General features: G+C 38.1%; 1 protein-coding gene across 1 annotated transcript in view; it reads right to left on the bottom strand.

Annotated features, from left to right (window-relative positions):
• Positions 1-20,977, bottom strand: part of POT1 (protection of telomeres 1) — a gene marked incomplete at its 3' end in the record, with an annotated part of 63,691 nt that extends 42,714 nt beyond the window's left edge. Inside the window, exons 1-7 of the mRNA XM_080358844.1 lie at positions 20,909-20,977; positions 11,416-11,543; positions 7,743-7,815; positions 6,202-6,290; positions 3,767-3,877; positions 2,120-2,167; positions 856-970 (exon numbers count right to left, since the gene is read on the bottom strand). Of these exons, the coding sequence (XP_080214970.1) occupies positions 856-970; positions 2,120-2,167; positions 3,767-3,877; positions 6,202-6,290; positions 7,743-7,815; positions 11,416-11,538 (559 nt within the window). The 5' untranslated portion in view covers positions 11,539-11,543; positions 20,909-20,977. The remainder of the gene's footprint in view (positions 1-855; positions 971-2,119; positions 2,168-3,766; positions 3,878-6,201; positions 6,291-7,742; positions 7,816-11,415; positions 11,544-20,908) is intronic.
• Between the last annotated feature and the right edge of the window lie 1,653 nt (positions 20,978-22,630).

Raw genomic sequence — 22,630 nt, 5'->3', positions numbered from 1 at the left:
AAGCAAGATCACACAAATCTGTTTGCAAAAGGTTTTGTAGACAAGCCACTAACTCTTGGTTGTGATTTAATGCTCACTTAAATTCCTGTTTTTAGAAGCCAAATTCATGGCTCTTGACATTATTCAAGAAACGTGCATGCATAATTAAGGCCATAAAAATCAATCGCCATCATAGTATCTCCTTTTTCATTCCATTAGAAATATATTTAGAAGGGAAAAAAACCCACAACTTTAAAATGCACAGTAAATTTATATTAGTAAGAAAATACTTTAATTCTGAATCAAATAAGAAATTCTTTTGCTTAATCACATTCGGCAGGGCTATCACGTAGATGTGTATTTGCTGAGCACCTGGTAAAATGACACAGACTTCTGGCAAAACCAGCACAATCCGCAGGTGTTCACCTCACAGAGACAAAAAATGATTCAGTTGTTGCACAGCTTTTAAAAGCAAGAAATATGCAGGCAGCTCATTTATAGCATACCATAACACTTATTGTCAAAATCTCACAGAAGAATTATACATAGTTACACAACAATCTTCTCCCACAAGGACAGGTGCAGGGCTTTTGTACTTTTTTTTTGGTACTTTTTTTTTTGCTACAGGTCCTTTTCCCTGTCTTGTATGGGTAGTATTAACTTGATAAATACTTTCTTCAGTTGCTCTCTCCACTAGTCTGTCTAAGCCAAGTCTGATATCCCTTACCTATATAGTGTTTTGTTTTCTTGATGTTAGCTGAGAACCATGGTTAAAAGATCACCTGAATTTGTTGTTCTGGTGTTTTTTTAACAAACATGGTAGAAACAGTTCTCCTTGGAGGAGGAGATTTTAAATCTCTTGAATATAGTACATACCAGTTCCTTTGCTTACATATGGAGGCTTGAAGAACTTCACAACGCCATACAAGTTCACTACAGTTCCGTGTTTAAGGTGATTCAGAGGAGTATACACATATTTTGGTGCAGCAGACTGGAAAGGCATGATAAAATTGGGAAACAAAAGAAAAAATTATTCAAATATTCACCCAGAATGTCTTTTTAACACCATCCAACCGCAGATATGCTTTATTTCGTCTTAAATATATAGATTATCTATTTCTTTTTATCCTAGTCACTTTAGACTCTATAAAGTTAAATATATATACATATATTCACAGGCAATAAAGCACATGACTTATTTCCATTCTTTTTGTGAAGACATCTTCCTTACAATGAACTAACTAGTCAGTTCAAGGAAGTTTCAGTACAAGAAACGGGTGAATAAAAATCATTATAATAAAGAACGATGGAATGTAATTTTTTACTAGTTGATTTTAACACGTCCATCCAAAGGGCTTTTTAAAGCACATCCATAAATAATTTTGTAATTCTTATTGGCAGTGTCACTGCACAGAATCAGTGCCTTGGGCGGGGGTTTACTTCTCACAGCCATTGTGAAAGTCCTCCTATTAAAGTAGCACACTTGTTGGTGGATTAAATAAATGAAAGACTATCTTCTATGTTAGGACTATTCTCCTCTCATCTTAAGGTTACATTATATGCTGATTAGTCTCTTTTAAAGAATACAAAAAATGAAAATCGTCATAAAATTAACACAAAGTTAAGCTGTATCATCTTCAATACTAAATCTTTAACCTTATGATAAACAATAAATTTTCATACACCAATATGAAAATAAATTTCCATACACCAATATGCCTTTAATATAGTATTTCCTGTAGAATTTTAATTTAGGCATATATAATCAAACAAATGATAAGACTAGTACATGAAGTCTGATTTTAAATCAAAGGAGGATTTGTATTTCCATTTTTGTTAAAGCAGAAGCCTATTATCTTTAGAATGGAAATTACCTTTACAGTTCATATTCCCCAAGCCACCATGCAGCTTATTTTGAGATCAAGATGGGAACTGTACTGCAAGTATAGAAAAAGTACTGCATTGTCATTTTTTATTCTGTTTTCTAGGCATATTATTTGAAAAAGAAAAAGCTAAACAAATGGCTGCTAGGATGAGAGTACGGAACTAATATAAGCAGGAAAGAAAAAGAACTCCACACATTCTTATTTCTATGCAGTTAGTCTCACATGGTTTAAAAACATTCCAAATATAAACTCACCGCTGATGCAGTTTCTGAAGCAGCATGTTTTTTTGGTGTAGTATAAATCTGAAGAGGAAAAACAAAAAAAACCCACCACAACACAAAAACAACCAAACAAAAAACCCAAAGAAAGACAAACAAACAAAAACCAAAGGAAACTGATTAAAAAATTGAAGGCATTGCAAATATAACAAGATTCGATAACACTGAAGCAAATATAACATTGTAAGCAAATACAAAACAGCATTATCGGCACTTTCGCTATGTGAATTACCTCTGAAACTAGTAAACTTTTATTCCACAGAAAAAAGAAAATAATATATTAACTCTAATTATACTCAGACAAAAGCTACTTTAAATAACACATGCATTTTGTAAAGTAGAAATACACTTGGCTGGATGAGTCAGGTCACATTAGTAGCATCAGCATTTGAAAGTTGTAGGCCATAAATTTAAAACTGTATTTTCTAATAGCGACTTGTTGAACAGAGAACTTAAATGGACTTAGGTTTTGTATATGACCTGCTTAGAGCAGGTCTACCCTCAGTGACTCGTTATTCTCCCTGGGGAAAAAAAAAAAGTCCAGGAAAATTCACCAGAATGGGATAATTTCAGTTTAAAGGCAGTTCCTATGCTTCGAGAGCCATGCTTATACGCCAGACTTCTCTTCAGTGTAAGGTCTTTTGTAGAACTAATTGTGGTGACTTGACATAGCACCAGCACATACCCACCCTATCAAGAGAAACATGGGGCTCAGCTGCTATCCTGATGTGACAGCTCAGCCTGTCTGACAGACACACAGTCCCATGTCACAGCTGTGCATCGCCTGCAGACTCCTGTGAGGGGTCTTGTTTTGCTCTCTACCCTCAACTGCATTCCTAAAGCTAGTTTTACTTAAATTTATTTATTTATTTTAAATAGTCAGGGGAACAGTATAAATGAGGAATTCAAGCACACAAAAAATTCAGATCATTTATATTAGTTTTAAGCATTCAATGAGTGTGTCGGGAAATTAAGTGCCACAAGCTCCATTCTGTGGTCAATGATGGGACAGACATCTCCTCAGTACAACCTACATGTTCAGTGAGCTGCATATCTTCCTTGGGATTTGAGTACATATCACGAGGTCCTGTCAAAACTCAACAGCGTGCCTCATGCAGTGCCTAAAATTTCGGTACATTTAGTTTAGACACATTCACTCAGATTGAGGGCATAGTTTTGCTATCTATTGTCTTCGATGAAACATGCTTTTTCTACCTATATTTCATTGTTATCAACAGATGAAGTCATGAAATAGTCTGTATTATAATTTTAATTCAGATTGTTTTTCATTGCTCTGAATGCCAAGCTATAATTATCTACAGAAGTCAATTCTGGAAGAAAATAGCTTTCTGAAATAAAAAGGCATGTTTTCTTAAATTTAAAATTATTGCCAGACAACAATTATATGGAACATTTGGGTCTTGCATGAATGAGGGTATTATAGAATTGTATGCACACACACACAAATGTGTTCTGATTGTTTCCTGATAGACAGGCCAACTAACATAACTTGTAGTACCTCAGATTCTAATGGATTTTATTGTGTTTTCTACTGTAAAAAAAAGGTGTTAATGTTGGTGTTTGGGGAAAAAAAAATTAAAAGAAAATTAAGTACCCACGCACATAAATGGCTGATCCAGCTTCTTCAGACACCTCCAGGTGGCAACTATGTCTACCATCTTCTTTTGCTGTAGGCGATTTTGCCAACTTAAATCCTGCAACTACAAAGGTGTCCTGTGGGGACAGGGTGATAAACACATGATTACACAGGACTGAATCACGTACTCTATTTTAAGAGTATCTGACATGACCTTTTACCCTAAAGTGTCAAGACGTTCAAGAAACAGAAATTCAGAACAAATTCTGAACACTGTGTTTCTCTATTAAGCTCTTCTACCTGCAGAATTCATATTTCTAACCAATGCCAGCAAGAATATTTTTTCAAATTTTCAAATTCTGATAACATTTTCCCTCTTGAAGCTACCATAACAAAAGCTAGGTTTCTGGTAGTAAGAGACATTACAAACTTCTCTGGTGTCATCCCTGAGATTATGGCACAGGAAACAATTGTATTTGCAGCTGCACTTTCACTTTGGAACAAAGTTCCTCAGACACTACGAAGTGAAGAAAAGGATGATTTAGGGGGTAAATTATTCATGTCCCCCTGCAGTAGCTCTTCTTTTTAGTAGCAACTTTACCAAAAAAAACCAAACCAAAACAAAACCAAACCACCAGGAGAAGATAGAAAATAAATTTAGGATATAGAGATAATGATGGGAACTATGATACAATGTAAAGCTCCTTTACAGTCAGCTCCTTTGACACCAGGACTGTATAGCAGGGCTGTACCTCTGTGATCCATTCTAATAGACATGTTAGACTTGGAACCCTATTTCTATTTGACCTTCTACCAAAAGCACTTCCATAAGCTTTTACCGAATGACTTTTGTTCATGTGTTTATTTGATTATAACAAATAAAAGAGTTTTCTGATTGAAGTTGACAGTTTAAGCCAAACATTGCACTATGATAGCTCCTTTTTGCTATTTCAGCAATCAGACAATAGTATTCTAAATTATTTCTGATCCAAAACCTTAGTGGCTTGTGCAAGAAAGGCTGCTAGCTTAAGTGACAGAGAGATATTTAGTTATTAAAAGTTTTGCCAGAAAAAAAAACTACTGCAGAAAACATGAGTTTGATCAGACAGTTCAATAACAATGAAACTACTTAGGGCACAGTGATTTTCAGGTAGCATCACAAATGGGAATACAATGCATATTTTGAATAAAAGATAATAGGTAAGTCACTTAAATGTAAGCCATACTCTAAGTAAGTAAGTTAAAATGGGTCAAAACAATTGGACAACTCAATATTCCTTGTACTTGGAACATACCACCCTGCTAACATACATTAAAGTTATTTCATTCTTTCCAGATACAAACACACACAAATACAAGCTTCAGAAAACTCAGCTACTCTGCAGAAACTAGGTGTTAGCATGAGTCTTCTCTTTTGCTGTTGCCGATGCTCATTCACAGTGTTCCTTCAACGGTGAAAACAATCTAAAAAGCTATGCCCTGCTATACTTTATTCCCTTTTCAGCATTTTATTATATTGCAGGCTACACAAGATTCTGGAACTTGGTTGCTGAGTCAGGACTGGAGCTCTGTACAGCTGACTTGACTTGTCTCGTCCTCCAGTGTCAGAACGAACTTTAGAATTAGACAGACTCAAACCTTTACACAGGTCGACAATAAATGGAAACTTTTTTTGTGAATAATATTAAATGACTGGTTATTACTCATGTAATATGCAATGCTTAATGTGACCTCCAAAAAACACCTAAGAAAGGACTGCAATCTAATAAAATGCTTTGAAAAGTCCCTTCCAACCCAAACCACTCTATGATTTAGTGTGAATTTAAATCACAAATGAAAAAGCCCTAAAATGACTTCATAATGTATTATACGCTAATTTTAATTTGATATCTGTTTTATATTGCAATGTTAGCAAAGTGATGGGCAAACCAATAAACAGTATTAAGTTGAGATAATTGTTTTCAGCTTTTTTTCCTTCTTTAGTTGCAACACTGTCTCACAAACACACAGGCTGACTCGCCAATGTCTTTTATCCCAGAGCTAATCAAAACAAAGAAAGATGCCAGCACTCAACTAATAAAGGAAAGTGTGCGTTGTTTGAATTTTTTTTTAAAGCTTTTAGTGTAACTGTCTTTTAAATCAATTTAATTCTAAAATCTATCTTATCAAATGACAATAGAAATTCAAATTAAGAAGTCATCCATTTATGTTCTTATCATCCATATTCATGATCCTTTACTTGCTAGGTAAACAGCATTGACAACAAGAATTGCTTTATTTCAATATTGCTGTTAAAAGGAAATACTTTCCTTTTCTAGTTTTTTTCTAGTTCATATTTATAGAATTGGACAGAATAGGCTATTTCTAATTTTGGTGATGTTAGTTATACAAAGATAGTATATGAAGTCAACATACACCTGTGGAATAAAATAAGAAATATATATATATATATATATCTTACCCCATTGTGTATAACTTTTGCACAGTCCTCTGCCATTTTCCCATATATTAAAATATTGATGCTGTTGATCCGTGACAAGTTGTGCAAATCTAGATAAAAAAGCAGAAGCAATTCTATTTACCATATCTTCCCCAACACAAAACAGCAATGAGATTTCCAAAATAAATTAACCTACAGAGTATAATACTTTTCATTCTAATTAATCTACAAACAGAAAATCCTTTCAAATACTTATTCAACTGCTTTTTGTGTGGTGGCTATACATATATCAAGAATACTCTTCAAAAATGGACCATTTACAATGTGCACACATTGTATATCAGTGTACATTAAACAGGAATGACAAGAAATTCCACTTGGACAATCCAGTGTATAGTATTAAAGAGGAAATATTATCCAATCACATTTGATTTTTTACACTAGCGCAGATCATTTGGTAGAACTATATAAACTGGAGTTACTCCAGGATGTAGACATATCCATAAACAGCCTTCAAGGAGGACTGAAGCAGAAATTATGTTGTTATTTTAAAATATTTTTCTACCTGTTACTGTTTCAGAAACAATGGTAATGACTTAGATGCACATAGTTGTTTTTTGAGGCTGTGGATAATGTGCAGAAACTCTCAATCCTCCTGAACAGCCATATGAAATTAGAAAGACTCAAGGAAGCTTTGCGCCCCTCTTTGGGAACCCTGAAGCCAGCAGGGACATTGATTCAGGTCCCATCTGCTGGGACCATCACAAGCGCTATGACCAGGTAGGACCTGCACCCCCCAACCTGCTCTTTGGTCACAGTTACAGAATTTGTAGGCTCAGAGGGAGCAAGTGATTCTCCAGCCAGTGTAAGGAAGGAGCTGAGAAGGAAATGGAAAGAAATGGAAAGTTTCTTGAATCCAACATAAACCCCTGACTAAGGACATCTCCTCCTTCCTGGCTGGGGTTGGTGATGAGCTTTGGACTTAAAAAGGACGTATTATTTTTTAGTGTCATTTATTTATTACATGATGAACAACTTAAGTCTTTCAATATGCTAATGGGTCTACTAATACTTGAATACCTGAGTAATCAGCAGAAATCCCGTTTGACTGGTTAGATTACAACAGAATGAAATACAAATATTTTTCTGCCAATCAACCTACTGAGCTCTATTAAATGTGCAATTACATAGTACATACTATCTGTATTATATGGTAACTATTAAGTGTGTATTTTTCTATAGTACTTATTTATGATAAGCAGGTTAAAAACACACTATTAATAGCTGTGCATATAGCTAATGCCCTTCCAGGACAGTCTTTTATGGATTCTGCAACAAGAAGTCTACTGAAATATAAAGACTGTATTGTTTCCATTAACTTACCTGGTATAGGCTTAAAACAATCTATTTCTGTAGAGAACACTTTAAAGAGTATTTTAAATATAACATTTCACTGAACACTGAAAAAAAAAGTAGGTACTAGTGATGTAAAAACAGGAAGTTAAAAAAAGTGTCAAGAAGTTCAAGAAAATAAATTTAATATGTATACTTAAATGTAATACCTTGAAGAACAACCTTGAAAAAGTCTGTCCCATCTCCAAGTTTCGTTAGTGGGTAGGAAAGAATAACTATTCCCTAAAAAGTAAAAAAAAAAAAGTGAACTAAGACTGTACACCTCTAAGTTTGTGTAACACTGAAAACAGCTGAAACATCTATAAGCTACAAAAGGTAGAATTTAAGTGATAAGTGCAAATTACCATCTGAATTTTTAAAAAAACAAAACTAAAAACAAACTGCAAAAGACAGCAGTGAAGAGCAATGTTCTTAGCAAGTAACAAAGGAAATATTACAGGTCAATACTACTTAGATGCTACTGCCTAGATGATAGGCTTAGTCTAAACAATTTAGTTACTACAAAATAGTAGCTATGGAAGCACCTTTTACTAGTAACAATAACAGCTAGAGTTTTAGCACAAAACCTAAAAGGCAGCTAAAAAGGTAGAGTGATACAGTGGGAAGCTTGACTTAAATGTTAGTATAGCGCCTCTTAAACCAAATTAGGATAAAATACATAGCAGTGAATTCTTACTGTAGAGACTTTACAGAGTAAAATTAGACCTATAACATGTTAACTGAGGAGGAATCCAAATCAAATTCAACAATTTGTTTTACTATCTGTTTTATAAAGAAATACTAAGGCTTCACAAATCATCCTCTTCCAATCCAAAGTATATTTTAATTTTATTACACTAAAAACCCATCCATGTTGAATTCGATTTAATATGTACCATGTTGCTTTATTGCTTTTGAGACAATGAAGGTCAAAAATCTATGATGAAATGTTTTTAACAGGTAAGTTCCTACTTTTCACAGGGAAGACTAATGAGTTTTATAAGGAGACTTAACTATCAAATACTTATTTTAACAATCACCATCTGCAGAATAATGTTCTGAGATTTGCCTATGAATACTTACAGAAAGGTCTGTCACTTGTTTTCAAAATTACAACTTTGTTTAAAATTCCAAATATTATATATAATTGTTCTTGCTGAGATTTTTTGTCTTGAACAGTACTCACAGAGAAATAAACTACACAATTTTTCTTGTAAGAAAGTTTTTGCAATGAAACAGAGTAACCTCTGGAATAGTCTGGATTTACGTATTTTTTTTTCTTACTAAAGAAATCTCAATCTGCACCAGTATGCTCTTTAAAAGCAGAATACAGTTATGAGATAAACTGCTTTCTGACCAGTTTTACTTTTTATTTTTCCTTTTAAACCCTGGTATTTTCCAATGCATTTTCAAATTCTGGGATCACATTCTTTGCTACATTAGTCTGCCCCCACCACTTCCCTTTGTATCCCAAATACCTATAGCGTAGCTCTCTTCCTCAGCAGAAATAGTGGCACTTCCTCAGCATGCCTGAAACTTGGGCTCCAAACCTACCCTACCAAAACTTGCTCAAATCCACTCTTCTCCCACAAATCTGCACTGTTTATTAAGCCACAGACCAACTTCTTCCAAAGTCTTTCCCATTCCATATGCCACTAGACTCACTATCAAACTACATGCAATTGCTCGAGTGAATGCATCTCCTTCCTTGCTGCAGCCTCATTCCTCAATCTGGTCCAGCAGCTGATTTGGCAGCTGATTTTCATTTTTGGTTCTGCTTTGTCACAGTAAAATCCAGAGGATGATGAATTAATGGGAGAAGGCAGCAGGTTCAGTTAGAGGACATCACAACTGAAGATTTATGAATATTCCTTGTGCTATGTTCCCACAAATTTAAAGTAACACTTGTATTATTCAAAAGTATGCCATAAAGTAAAAAAGTTTCAGAAGAATGAAAAGACTGAGGCACACAAGCTAGACAGAAGCATCCTGAATGTTGTTTTTTTTGTTTTGTTTCTTCCCAGAACACACTTCATAAAAATCATCCTTTTCCCTTCCTCTTTCTTCAAAGCAGGACCTGGTCCCTATTTTGGCAGGTCTAGAGTGACAGTGTGCTGTGCCACCACTAAGATAACCTAACATCAGTGCATTCTAAGGTTCACTTCAAGCTCAGCCTGCAGAACTGCATTTTCCTACTTATTTAATGGTGCATTAGCATCAGCTTTATCAGCTCTTCAGTTGCACTGTTTTCATGCCAAGCTGTTTTAGTCACCTACTGATCCCTGTCAGTAGCAGCATTAAGTTTTCTTAACATAAGGCAGAAGCCTGAGAAGGGGATTCTACGCACTTTCAGCAACCAGCTATCACACTGAATGTATGCTTTAAACGATAGCCTGGTAATAATTGTTCTGCTTTCCTAATGGAAACATTTATTTTGGCAAAAACCATTTTCTAATTGATAATCAGTCTTTGACTGTTTCAATACTTCCTTTGTGAACTAGAATTGCTATCCTTCAGTGTCAGAGGGGCTTGCAGACAAGGTTTTTAAAAGCAGGAATGCCTGTATGCCCTGCAGGTGTATGGGGACAGAAAACTACACCCTGAGGAATAAAAACCCTGCTTACCAGCAGCATTGGTTATTGATGTTTCCATTTGTCCCTTTACGAGACCTAAGGGACACTGGATCATTCTCAATCAAATCACCTCCTATTTCACTCTACTGCGGACTGCTTCCAAAAAGGGCAGTTTTGCTCCTTTGGTTTATCTAATTGAGCTACTTCTGGTATCTCTCTGATACCATTATGAACCAATCCAGAGAGCAAGAGCAGCAGAAAACTACCCCCTGTCCATCAATATGCACAGTATTCTGCCAGTCTATTTCTCATGAATGGACTCATCACAGGGTCAGATAAGCATTAGATCTCGTACTAGGAACATACAACTGGAGAAGCAAACATGCTTTTTGGATACAGAAAATTATTAGACCAGTTCAGCTCATATTTTTAAAATATTTGTGCAATTTTTTAAGGATTCAAGCCACCTAAGGTTTTCTACAGAATTAGTTGCTTTTTTTTTCCTGCCCTCCCCATTATTTTTTTTTTTTGTAATAGGGTGAAGGTAAGCCTAGGATGATGTTGATTTCCTACCACTTAAGCATCAGGATGATTAAAAGGACTTACTGTTTACACACAACCTTCAAGAATTGGCATTGCATTTTACAGAGTATACTTGTTCTAGGGATGAAAAAACACTTCTGCATTTCACTAGTACACTAGCATTCAGACTTCCAGTTTGAAATATATTTGAAACTATTGTAAAATATAAATGCACACTTGATAATGATAAAAAAAACTAATTGTATCCTGATGCTGGTAGTTGCTACAGAGTCCTCTTTTAATAAAACTGAATATTACATTGCTTCCTACAAAAAAAACCTCATTTAGAAGTCATTACTCTGAAAACTGATCTTAATCGGGATGGTGATGTTTATTACCATTTTTAAAATACCACTAAACCTCCCCAATCCCTCTATTTTCAGCATAACCTTCTGCATATTAACATGTTCCTACTAGGCCCAGAGTTTAAGAAAATGAAGCCTCTTACAAAACTTAAGTCTGACAACGTAAGAGAAAGGGGCAGAATTGTCAATCAATGCAGTCAATAGCAACAATGTCACAAAGCTCAACAGGGTCATAATTTTGCCTCACTTGAAGATATGCAACAGATATACTCAGAGACCCACAGCTGCAGCAAGTCATCAACTGAGCCGGAATATGGAGGTCCCATACAAATATATCAGAAGGTATTTCAAAGTAAGCCAAAATTATTTTATTAGTAAGTTACCTGAACATATTTGTTGGTATGATCAAGACCTTCTTGCAAATCTTTCAAATCCTCCTCCTGCAAATGGCTTGGCAGTGGAGTCTCAGATTTTCCTTTAATGATCTTCAGCAATTGAACAGGCATGGCTGCTTTATATAAAAAAAAAACAAACAAAAAAACCAAACAAACAAAAAAAGATAAGCAGACTCCTGAAGCAACTAATCTTGTTCAAATTAAAAGTTACTAGAATTTGCAGTTTACTCAGATGGGAAATAATGGAAATATTAATGTATCTATTTAATAGTACGAACATGTAATTACGGAAGACTAAAAGTTTTCAGAGGGATTTGCCTCATCAGTCATTTTAACTGAAAATGAACAAAAAATGCTTATATATAGATTAAAAAAAGTGATCTATGTATGAAGTATAGAAAAAATAATAAAGAAAATGAGATGGTCATCTAAAAATGCTAAAAACTGAATGCACTGGAAAAAAAACCTAAGTAATGTATGTCTGCATTGCCTATTGTTTGTTCTCACTGTGCTAAAGTCAATGAAATAAATTCTTGGTGATATCATTGTTATAACAATGAGAATGGGGAGAGGAAGAGTAGTCTATTATGGTGAAGTTACACACATGAGAAATACAAGAAAGTGATCCAGTCATAAGTAGTTATTGCTGTATTTTCTCATTACATGGTAACGTCATTCTTCTTGGGGAATCCATTTTTTTTTCTGTACAATTTTCACTTGAAGTGGGTATCTACAGAAAATTCACAGAATTATCAATCTTCTGTTTTCAGTATGTTTTAATAAACTATGGAAAGAATGCTTTCTATTTTCTAAAACCCCAGCTGGCAGTACTATAGACACAGTTCTAATCTCAGAGTTTTAGCAATCCTTATATGACAGTGAAGTACAAAAATACATTTTTTTTCCTATACTTTAGGATGCACACAAAGACTTGGTATTCTAATAAATAAAACTTAAAATATGCTTTCATTTCACTTCAGAAGTGCTTTTCTAGTGCTAGACAGACTGAATTCTAATAAAATATTCACTTACAATTAAATGGAAATGGAAAGCCATTGCCAAATGGAAAGACCACTGGATCATAAGTTACAAAGGTAAGTCAATGCATATAAGTGCAGACACTCAGCAATATTACAGACATTCTTTAAAAAAAAAATACCAGGTTATTCAGATAAATCAAAATCCCACCTTACTGTCACTCCAGTATCCAAAAATATCAGACTTCACTTACTGCTCATGACTATTTCTCTAGTTCTGAATGATTCCATCCTTTCTCCTTCCCCATTTTCCAGGAAACTCCCCACCTCTGTTATTCTTGACTAACAGATAACATCAAGTATTCACATTCGCTAATGAGATTCTATAGAATAAAATACTTCCGTTCAAGAGCATCTCAGCTAGGATGACTATAAGCAAAATGAGTATATTTTTCTCTTAGCTTCCAATTTGCATACTTCTCTCTCGTTGCTTGTCCCAGACTGCAGCTCTTACTTTGTCATATAGAGAAGCAATTGAAATGTTGGCCATAATATACATTAATTTTAAACCTGCAGTTCTTAGAAGAATTATCCTTTCACTGGCAAAATCAGGTTTTTTCCCTAACATCTAAGAGTTGAAAAAGCAGTAATAGCAAAAGAACCTCTGGTTTCTCAAGTACTGTATCTAGACAATAAAGTATGCATTTAAAAGCAAAATACATTCTAGTGAGTCTGATAAATACCATATCTCAAACCAAAAAAACATGTGTGCTTAACTTGAGCATCTTATTTTAAATTGTAGCTTAGACTTTGAAAACCAGTCCTCATCTACTCCAAAATATTAAGCAGTGCCAAGCTCTCAGGAGTCGGTAAGAGGAGAGTAGCAAGGCTCCACTGCCATATATCTGCCCTGCTTAAAATATATATTCCCCTACTTTACAACACAAGTCAACAAGCAACCTGTTTCTCTGTAAGTTCCTCCCCAGTGTGCATGAAATAAGGTGGCCTTAAAATCTTCAGAAGACACAGAAGCTCCAGGAGGCACCGTTACTCAAAACGCACACATTTTGAACAATAGACATAGCTTATAAAATACTGATAAATAATTTTAAGAACTTGACTACTACAAAGAGACTCCTCGAAAAGCTTATTACCTGGGATACAAGCAGAAATAATTTATATAGGGAAAGGTAATGGACAAGAATTAGTTACAGTCACAAATTATCACTCTTCACCTCAGTAATTATTTGTGTACAGTGTTAACCTGTCCAAACTGCAAAGCAGGACGTTAGCTTACACCCCAAACAAGCAAGCAACAAATTTAAGCCTAATTACTTAAGCTTTTGAGTCTTTTGCCTCATAGTGAATTTTACTGCTCTGAAAGGAACCCGGAAGACACAAACAATGATCAGCTACCTGGAATGGACAGCAAGGTGGGGAGCTTCAGCACATAATAAAATGGCAACAAAATCTCACTCTTTTACTGGGGTAAAACTGAAGTATTACCAAATGACAGTTACTTGACATGAAACACTAGATACTAAATTCTTACTAGGGTTCACAGATCTCTAATTGGAATCTCAACACACTTTTCCTTCATAATACCCAATGGGCAAAGAGCTAGACAGACACATCCACAAACCTCACCACTAATGGTGTTGACCCATTTTGGTTTCTGTGCTGGTGCTTTTTTTTTTTTTTTAGGCAGGGTGTGGAGGGTAGGGGAAGATGGGGAAAGAGAGGAACATGCCACAACAACATTAATCAAGGGTCAACATGCATGACACTTTTTTCAGTCCTGCTGAGCTGTAGGAAGCACTGGACACGAGATCTACCTTCTGATTGTGCTATTGTGGCAGATTGCCTAGCCCACAGGCACCCACAGAGCCGCTAACTCATCTCCCTGCAGTGGGTCAGGGGAGACAATAGGAATACTAAGGGTGAAAAAACTCATGGGTCAAGGTAAGGACAGTTTAGTAAGTGAAAAAGAAGGAAAAAAAACCCACACCCCTGAGAAAACACTAAACAAGTGATGCAATGGCAACCACTCAACACCTCCAACAAGCAGACCTGTGCCCTGACAGCCTCTGACCAACGGCTGCCCTGGAATACAAAAGAAAAAACTAATCTTTTATTATTCTGCATGACTCTATATGGTATAGAAAGTCCTTTTGGCCAATTAATGTCAGCTGTCCCAGCTGTGTCACCTCCAAACTCCTTGTCCAACTTCAGCCTATTCACTGGGGGAAGCAGAGCGAGATAAATCCTTGGTGCTGTGCAAGCACTGGTCAGCCACAGCTGAAATACGGTGTGTTATCAACACTGGTTTAGTCACAAACCTAAAAGACTACTGCATGCTACTATGAAGACAGTTAACTCCATCCCAGACAGATCCAGCACATATCTCTAAAACATATTCAATAGGATACAGTGACACACTGTGGAAGGGACCCATGCTGGAGCAGTTCATGAAGAACTGCAGCCTCTGGGAAGGACCCACTTCAGAGAAGTTTACGAAGGACCATCTCTCATGAGTGAGGCCCCATACTGGAGCGCGAGATGAGCAGGAAGAAGTGGCAGAGATGAAGTGTGATGAAATGACCAGAACCTCCACTCTCTGTTCTCCTGTGCTGCTTAGGGGAAAAGGTAGAGAAGCTGGGAGTGAAGATGAGCTCAGAAGATGGGAGTGGTGGGGGGAAAGTGCTTTTAGATTTGTTCTTATTTCTCATTATTCTAGTCTGTTTTGAACACCCATAAATTAAATTAATTTCCCCAAGTCTGAGTGTCTTTTGCCCATGATGGTAACTGATAAGTGATCTCCCTGCTCTTATCTCAACTCATGAGCTTTTCATTTTATTTTCCCTCCCTGTCCCACTAAGGAGGAGGAATGAGGAGCTTAGTGGGGTATCTGGGGGTCAGCCAAGATCAACCCACCACAGCACGGAGCTGGGAGGTACAACAACAGACAAGTTTGAATTTTTACACTGCTTTAACTAGTGAACTATTAGGAGTTACAATTTCTGTAAAATACCACTAAATGGTGCTAAAAATTATGCCTTTATCTGCATGTTTTCAAACATGAACCAGGATAGCATTGTCATTAGCTTACTGTGATTTCAAGCCTCTGGTGAAAAGAGCAACCAGAAGTCTTATGAAGCTCGCAGTTGAAAGTATCTACTTCACACTGTATTCCAGTAGTCTGAGAAGCTGATCTATTCCACCCTGAAACACTTAGCTTCAAATTTAATCAGCAATATTGATCTCCATCCAGCAATGCTATAATGACCTAGGGAGATGTACAACAAAATGGATTAACACTTTTTTTTTTCCTAAATATATTTCATCCTGCTATGGTACTTGAGCAATTAAATAGATTTTCCTGGTTCCACCTCCACTTCCCCCGCAAAGATATCTAACAAGACACATTTTGTTACAATTCAAATATCAATGTTAAAGCAAAACAAAGAACGGTACTGAGGTTTAATAACTCATCCTATATTGGATATTACAAAAAATTTCTTCATGGAAAGGGTTGTCAGGCATTGGAACACACAGCCCAGGGAAGTGCTTGAGTCACTATGCCTGGAGGTATTTAAGACATGAAGACATGCAAATGAAGTTCTTAAGGAACATGGCTCAGAGGTGGTCTTGGCAGTGTTATAGGGTAGCGGTTGGACTCAACAATCTTAAAGGTTTTTTCCAACCAAAATGACTCTATAATTCTATCTCTCTCTGATGACTACCCTCAAATCCGCAGTTCCCTTGCTTTGATTTAAAAAGAGCCCTTGCCATTTATTTCAATGGGACAAATATTCTACATGTGCCTTCAAGGCTACAAAGGAAAATTTCTAAAAAGCAGCCATACATAAGCTCATACAGTGGGACCTGCCCATATCATTTATTAAGTGCAAAGTCCGGCATGTGGGTCAGGGCAATCCCTAGCAGGAATACACGCTGGGTGGAAAAGAGACTGAGAGCAGTGCTGAGGAGAAGGACTGGGGGGTGTTGGTTAATGAGAAGCTCAACTTGAACTGGTAATGTGTGCGTGCAGCCCAGAAAGGCAATCATATCCTGGGCTGCATCAAAAGCATGACTAGCAGGTCGAGGGAGGTGATTGTCCCCCTCTGCTCCACTCTCACAAGACCTCACCTGGAGTACTGCATCCAGCTCTGGGGCCCTCAACATAAGAAGGACATGGACTTGCCTGAGCAAGTCCAGAGAAGGGACACAAAGATGATCAGAGGGCTGGAGCACCTCTCCTGTGAAGACAGCCTGAGACAGGTGGGGTTGTTCAGCCTGGAGAAGAGAAGGCTCCAGGAAGACCTCACAGCAGCCGTCCAGTACCTAAAGGGGACCTGCAAGAAAGCTGGAGAGGGACTTTTTACACAGGCATGTAGTGACAGAACAAAGGGTAATGGCTGTAAACTGAAAGAGGGAAGATTTAGATTAGGTATAAGGAAGAAATTCTTCCCCATGAGGGTGGTGAGGCACTGGAACAGGCTGCCCAGAGAAGCTGTGGATCTCCCCATCCCTGGAAGTGTTCAAGGCCAGGCTGGATGGGGCTTTGAGCAGCCTAGTCTAGTAGGAGGTGTGCCTGACCATGGCAGGGGAGTTGGATCCAGATAATCTTTCAGGTCTCTTCCAACACAAGCCACTCTATGATTCTATTTACTTACTGTATACTCCTACAATTTAGGACATTTATATAAATAGCTTTCAAACAGAAAACTTTTTTTTTTTTTTCACATCTTAAATTTCTGTACATATAAAACTAAGGTCCTGTATTTTAAATGCTAAGCACTGAAGATCCCAGACTCTTGTTCTCTGCAACTAAAATTGTATCTAGCTCTAAGAGCTATGAAAGTAAATTTTCAAAACCAAACTGCTAAAGCACTAGCTTCACAAATCTACATGAGGATGTCTTTAGTGCCTGGTGCTCACAGCTCTCCTGAATAGCAACTAAGTGAAAGTAAGTCTGTCAAGTACCTCTGTTATTCTCAAAGGGCTGACTGCATAACAATAACAAGAATCATTCCAACTTGAGTCTGCTGCTCAAGAAATCTGTAAGTGGGGTAAATAGAGTTATTCATAAGGATGGGTGATTAAAAAAAACAAACAAACAAAAACAAAGAGGCTGCAAGAAATGCAGAGAGCATCATGAGACACTCTTGCAACAGGAGGGATGCACAACACACACACGGTAGAGTAAAGAAAGCAGTGAACTACAAACTATCATTTGTTTTCCAATAGCTGAAAATGACAAAAATATGGAAAGGGAGTGACCAAATTAATTTCGACAAGCAAAGAATTATAATAAAGGATAAGCACTGCATAAGAACCCAAAAGTAATACCCTGGAAGAGACATATATCACTTGCTTAAGGAAGTGAAACATAACACCGAGGATGACTGTGGGCTGAACTTTCACGTGCTGCTCTACCCTATCCTTGATTTTCTACACTTTAAGTTTCTGACAGTGAAACAATCTACTACAATCCACTAGTTCTGCCTTAATTGCGTACAGAATATTAACGTGTATTCCAAAAGCATAAAAGCCATCTTAAGCCACAGTACACCAGAAAACAATTGCCTAGTAGAAATGGCCTAGAGCAAGGGTTAACCTTCAACAGAAATAAGCAGTCATTTTACAGTTTTTTTTCTTCTGGAATGAGGACATATTCCGTAAAAATACTGCAGTCACAGAATTCCTCTAAGTCCAGAAGCAAGAGAAAAATTCCTATAACATATCTGAAGGACTTCACCTCCTCCTTCTCCCTTGCAGCTTGACAGTTCAAATATCCACAGACCTGAAGGAGGCAGCTAGGTATGGTCTGGAGTGCATGCACAAGAAACAAGAGCAGCTTTCAGGCTCACAGTCTTCAGTTCACACAGAAAGCAAAATAATTAGCATTTCCTTTTAGGTGTAGCACATCCCAGGTACAAGCTCTGAGAGCCTGGTAACTTCAGTGTTTAAGACAACATATATATCTAAATGCTTATGAAGAGAGAGAATCAGACAGTGGCTCTACAAGCGATTTAAAGACTGTAATTTTTGAGCTTTGCACTCCAAAATAGGGTGGTAGTAAAAAATCTGACTATTTAAGCATTTTTGTGAAAGCCTCATGTCTTTTTTCTCTAGGCTTTTTAAACTTTCATTATATATATTTTTTTTTAACTCTTAAATTATGTTTGCAAAAACACCAGAATTTAAACTCTCAGATTAGTTATACCACCTCTCAGTGCACACTGAAAATCATTAAGAAACCACAAGCTGCAGTTGCAAATGAAGTTAACACCACACAGCCACAAACAATACAGAACTACTGACATGAACATCAGCACAACACAACTGAAAGACAAGAACAAAAGAAAAATAAGCCACATAGGAAAGGCAAATTTGTTCTTATCAAGACAATTCATCACTGTTTCTCCCTTTCCTCCATGCTTCTCTAAGGAACATGAAACAGCCAAATTTTGTACAGCAATTAACATAGTAAGGCAGTAAACAGTTTCTAAAAGATTTAAGTACAAAAAGCAGTAGGTAGCAAGCTTTGTATACAAAAGGGTTCTCAAACACTTCAAATGTAAAACTAAAGGTACCAATATGTCTTATAATTGTCCAAAGCCCCAGATAACATCCTAGTATATTAATATTCTCCATCTTGACTCCAGAATTAACTTCATGGAGGAGCAACTGAAGTTGGATCTGTTCTTCTGTTACGGTTTATCACCATAGTACACCAATCCAGTGCACAAAGTAGCAAATAATTACACTTCTTTGCCTGAATTACTCAGATCCACCCAACATTTGAGCCTTTGCTTAAGCCAAAGATACTGGGTCCTGACTCTAGCTGTCACTACAACAAATGGACTTTTCCTCTACAGCCTCTTTTCTTCAAGAACTAATGAGATATCAGCTTTGGAGCAGAAAATAAGCAAAAACAAAACAAACAAACAGAAAAAGCCCACCACCAACAAACAGCCACAAGATGCAAGAAGTAATTTGGAAAGATTACTCCCTTCTCTACAACCAAGAAATACTTTGGTGATTCATGAAAATGACTTAAAGAGGATTAATGTCATTTTGGCAAAAGGAAGCTGAAACAGAGGTATGAGGATATTCCTTATCTATCAAAGCAGATGCTACTCACAGAGAGACACAAACTCATTCTCCAGATTAGAGAATAAAATACATGACAGTGTGGGCCTCTGGAGGAAACCCCAACAAAGTTTCATGAAGAATGAAGGAAGAGTCAAGAGTATCACCATCTTATTGATGCGGTCAGTCAAAATGGAAGATTTCTGAAGCCCTTGTAAACACAAATACTAGTCAGCACAATATTTGGGCTAATTGTGAAAAGCCAAAATAATTATTAAATAGGTAATACCTCACTTTAAATGTGCAGACATACGCAGACATAGCCATACACTTGTTATATTGTTTCTCATAAAAATGAACACGAACGCCATGGAACACAACATATTGTACAGAACTACTATTAACTCACCCTGCAATCAGTCACAAGAGAAATCTTTCATCATACACCAGTTTTAATGAAATCAAGACCGTTCATGAAGAACAGCATCTGTTGTCTGGAATTTTTGTAACAATCTAATCTTGTAACTTGCAGTTTCCTTGAGAATTCTCAGGAGAAAACACCATGTCAGCTAACTAAAACAGAAAGCCATGTGACACGTCTTATTCCCTTAGTTGCAAGACTTCAGCTTGCTGCTGTTACAGATCTTCAGGCACTTTATGCTCTGGAAATATGTCCTAGACCATTCTTACTCTTAACACAGCTGGTACTTATATTCACAATAATACAACTGAAATTCTTAACAAAACCCCACCTCCTTTATTAATTTCAGATTAAAATGTACTAATCTGATATTGTGCAAAAGAGGCCACAATGAAATGCTACCCGAGGAAAATGAATTCTTACACTGTCAATTATCCCAACTGTAGTACCTCAGCTGCAGAAACCCACTGCACAACAAAGAGATCTGAGGAAGACAGGGCTAGAAAGCAGATTCTTTCAGGATGTGAACTGTAATCACTTCAGAGTCAATTCAGCAACTGCAAGAAGGTGGGATCTTTAAAACCAAGAGCTTAGATGTATGAGCACAGGCATACTAACAACAAAATCTGATTTTCAGTACACTTAGTGCCTATGAAGAAAAAAAAACAGAACTAATCCGCAAAGCGCTGTGTTTGTCAGAGCAGGGACTCAGGCGGTTGGCTCAGGAAGGGAAGGCCGGCGCAGGGTAACTGCAGGTCTGGCAGAGCAAAGCCAGGCCTGGCAAAGCGCCAGAGCCCCACAACCGAGGGCAGGGGCTCTGCCCGCCCGCAGCGCCGGCGGCCCTGAAGCCAAGAGACCCCTCTTCCACAGCCGAGACAGCCGCCCAGCTACCTGCAGCCCTACGGAGGGGACAGCGCCCCCCGCCACGCCCCCTGCGGCACCACACCCCGCCGGCGGGGCGGGTGCGGCCCGCGGGCCCCTGTACCTGTGTCCGAGCGCGGGGCGGGGAGCGCGCGCTGAGGAAACCGCCAGCCCCGCTTCCGCCCGCACCACGCGCCTGCCACCCACCGAGCACGCCCGGGCGGGCCGCGCATGCGCGCCAGCCGCACCGCCCGCCCTTCCGGCCGGTGGGGGCGGTACCCAGTGCCCGCACCGGCTGCGCGGGCAGGGGCGGGGAGAGGCGGGGCAGCTGGTGGCGCAGCGGGAAAAGTGGGGGATGCAAAGTGTCCCGCGGCCGCCACCCGCGGCCATGGCGGTGCAGGCCCGCCCCATGGGGCTGGCCCGGCCCCGAGGGCCGCCTCCTCCCGACCTGTCCTCAGCGCTGCTCGGGCTGCCGGCGGGTCGGGGGAGGCCCGAGGCAGCGCCGGCTCCCAGCCCTCATAGACGGGGCTGTCCAGTACACGCAGGGACCGGACCGAAATTTGGTGGCCGGTAAAACGTGGATGTCGTTACCCGGTTCAAACGCACTTAAAAGCTGTCATCTTCAGAGGGTTAAATAACGGGTAAAAAGCCCGCGGCTTGCTGCTGGTGGTGTTTAAATGGCAGGAGGCATCAGGCCAAGCTTTGAAAAGCTGAATTCGTCATTGTCAGAGACACAGGGTCCCTCGGGCTTGCTGATGTTTGCTGCAAGTTGACACATGCCAAGGTCTCATTTGCATTGCTTAACAATACAAAACTACGGCATACATGGCTCAACATTGCAACAGCAAGGCTTTTTCCTTTAGAGACTTGAGCTCGCTTTCTCCAGTCCCTCCGAGATCTGTCTTCTGCCAGCCTGTGTGCTTGCTCTCTCTTATCTCTGCAGTCCTGGATATCTGGGACAGCTTTCCTTTTCTTGTTTCTCATCACTTAGTGACTTGAAAAAAGTCCCACTGGAAATCATTTTCTCCTGCCTTTTTTTTTTTTTTTTACCTTTAAATCTTTTCCCTCACAACTGCCCCCCTATTTTGTAACTGTTTTAGTTAAATCTCTGAAGTGTTCTAGCTCCAGTGTGAATCCAAATTCGATTCAAAAGTTGGAACTCAAACCCATCCGTGTTCAGGAAGCCTCTGGGAGGGGTTCACTGACATGTTTTGTACTCATTTTCATTGTTGACAGCCTTTTCTGGAAAAGGTTTCTTTTCGTTGACTGTTTTCAATACATTTTAAACCTATACCTTCTATTGAACATTAATGTAGCATGCTCGGTTATATTATTTGGCTATATTATGAAGACCTTGCCATACAACCTTGATAAAAATAACTGACAGAGCTAAGGTGGAACTGGGAATTTAAGCATGCCTGATTACCTGGAAGACTAATCTGACCATCTGAAGAGCCAACTACAACAGAGCGAATAGGCTGAGAAGATCAGTGTCACTTCACCACATTCCTTGTTTCCATCAAAAGTTCTGGAGAAATCAACCTTATTTTTAGACTATTAAGTTCTGTCAAGTGAGCATTTCTGGTGGAATATTGTCTGTCCTCTCTTATGACCTCATGTTTTTAAATCCACATTTTGAAAACAACAGTTTTAATCACAAAAATTTATCAGCAAAAATAGTTGATAAAGCAGTGAAAGACACAATCAGGAATTAAATATTTTCAAAGTCCCTTATCATTGAGTCAAAAAAACTCTGGAAAATTCAGAAGAGTTAAAAGTGAGAGAATTCTGCTTTAACCTGCTGATGTGCTTCTATTTTCTGTTCTGTGTCTCTTTTTCATGTCTG

Source organism: Nesoenas mayeri (genome assembly GCF_963082525.1).
Source record: "Nesoenas mayeri genome assembly, chromosome: 1".
Lineage (NCBI taxonomy): Eukaryota > Metazoa > Chordata > Aves > Columbiformes > Columbidae > Nesoenas > Nesoenas mayeri.
The sequence above is the reverse complement of the archived record's forward strand: the minus strand, read 5'-3'. Positions and strand labels throughout refer to the sequence as shown.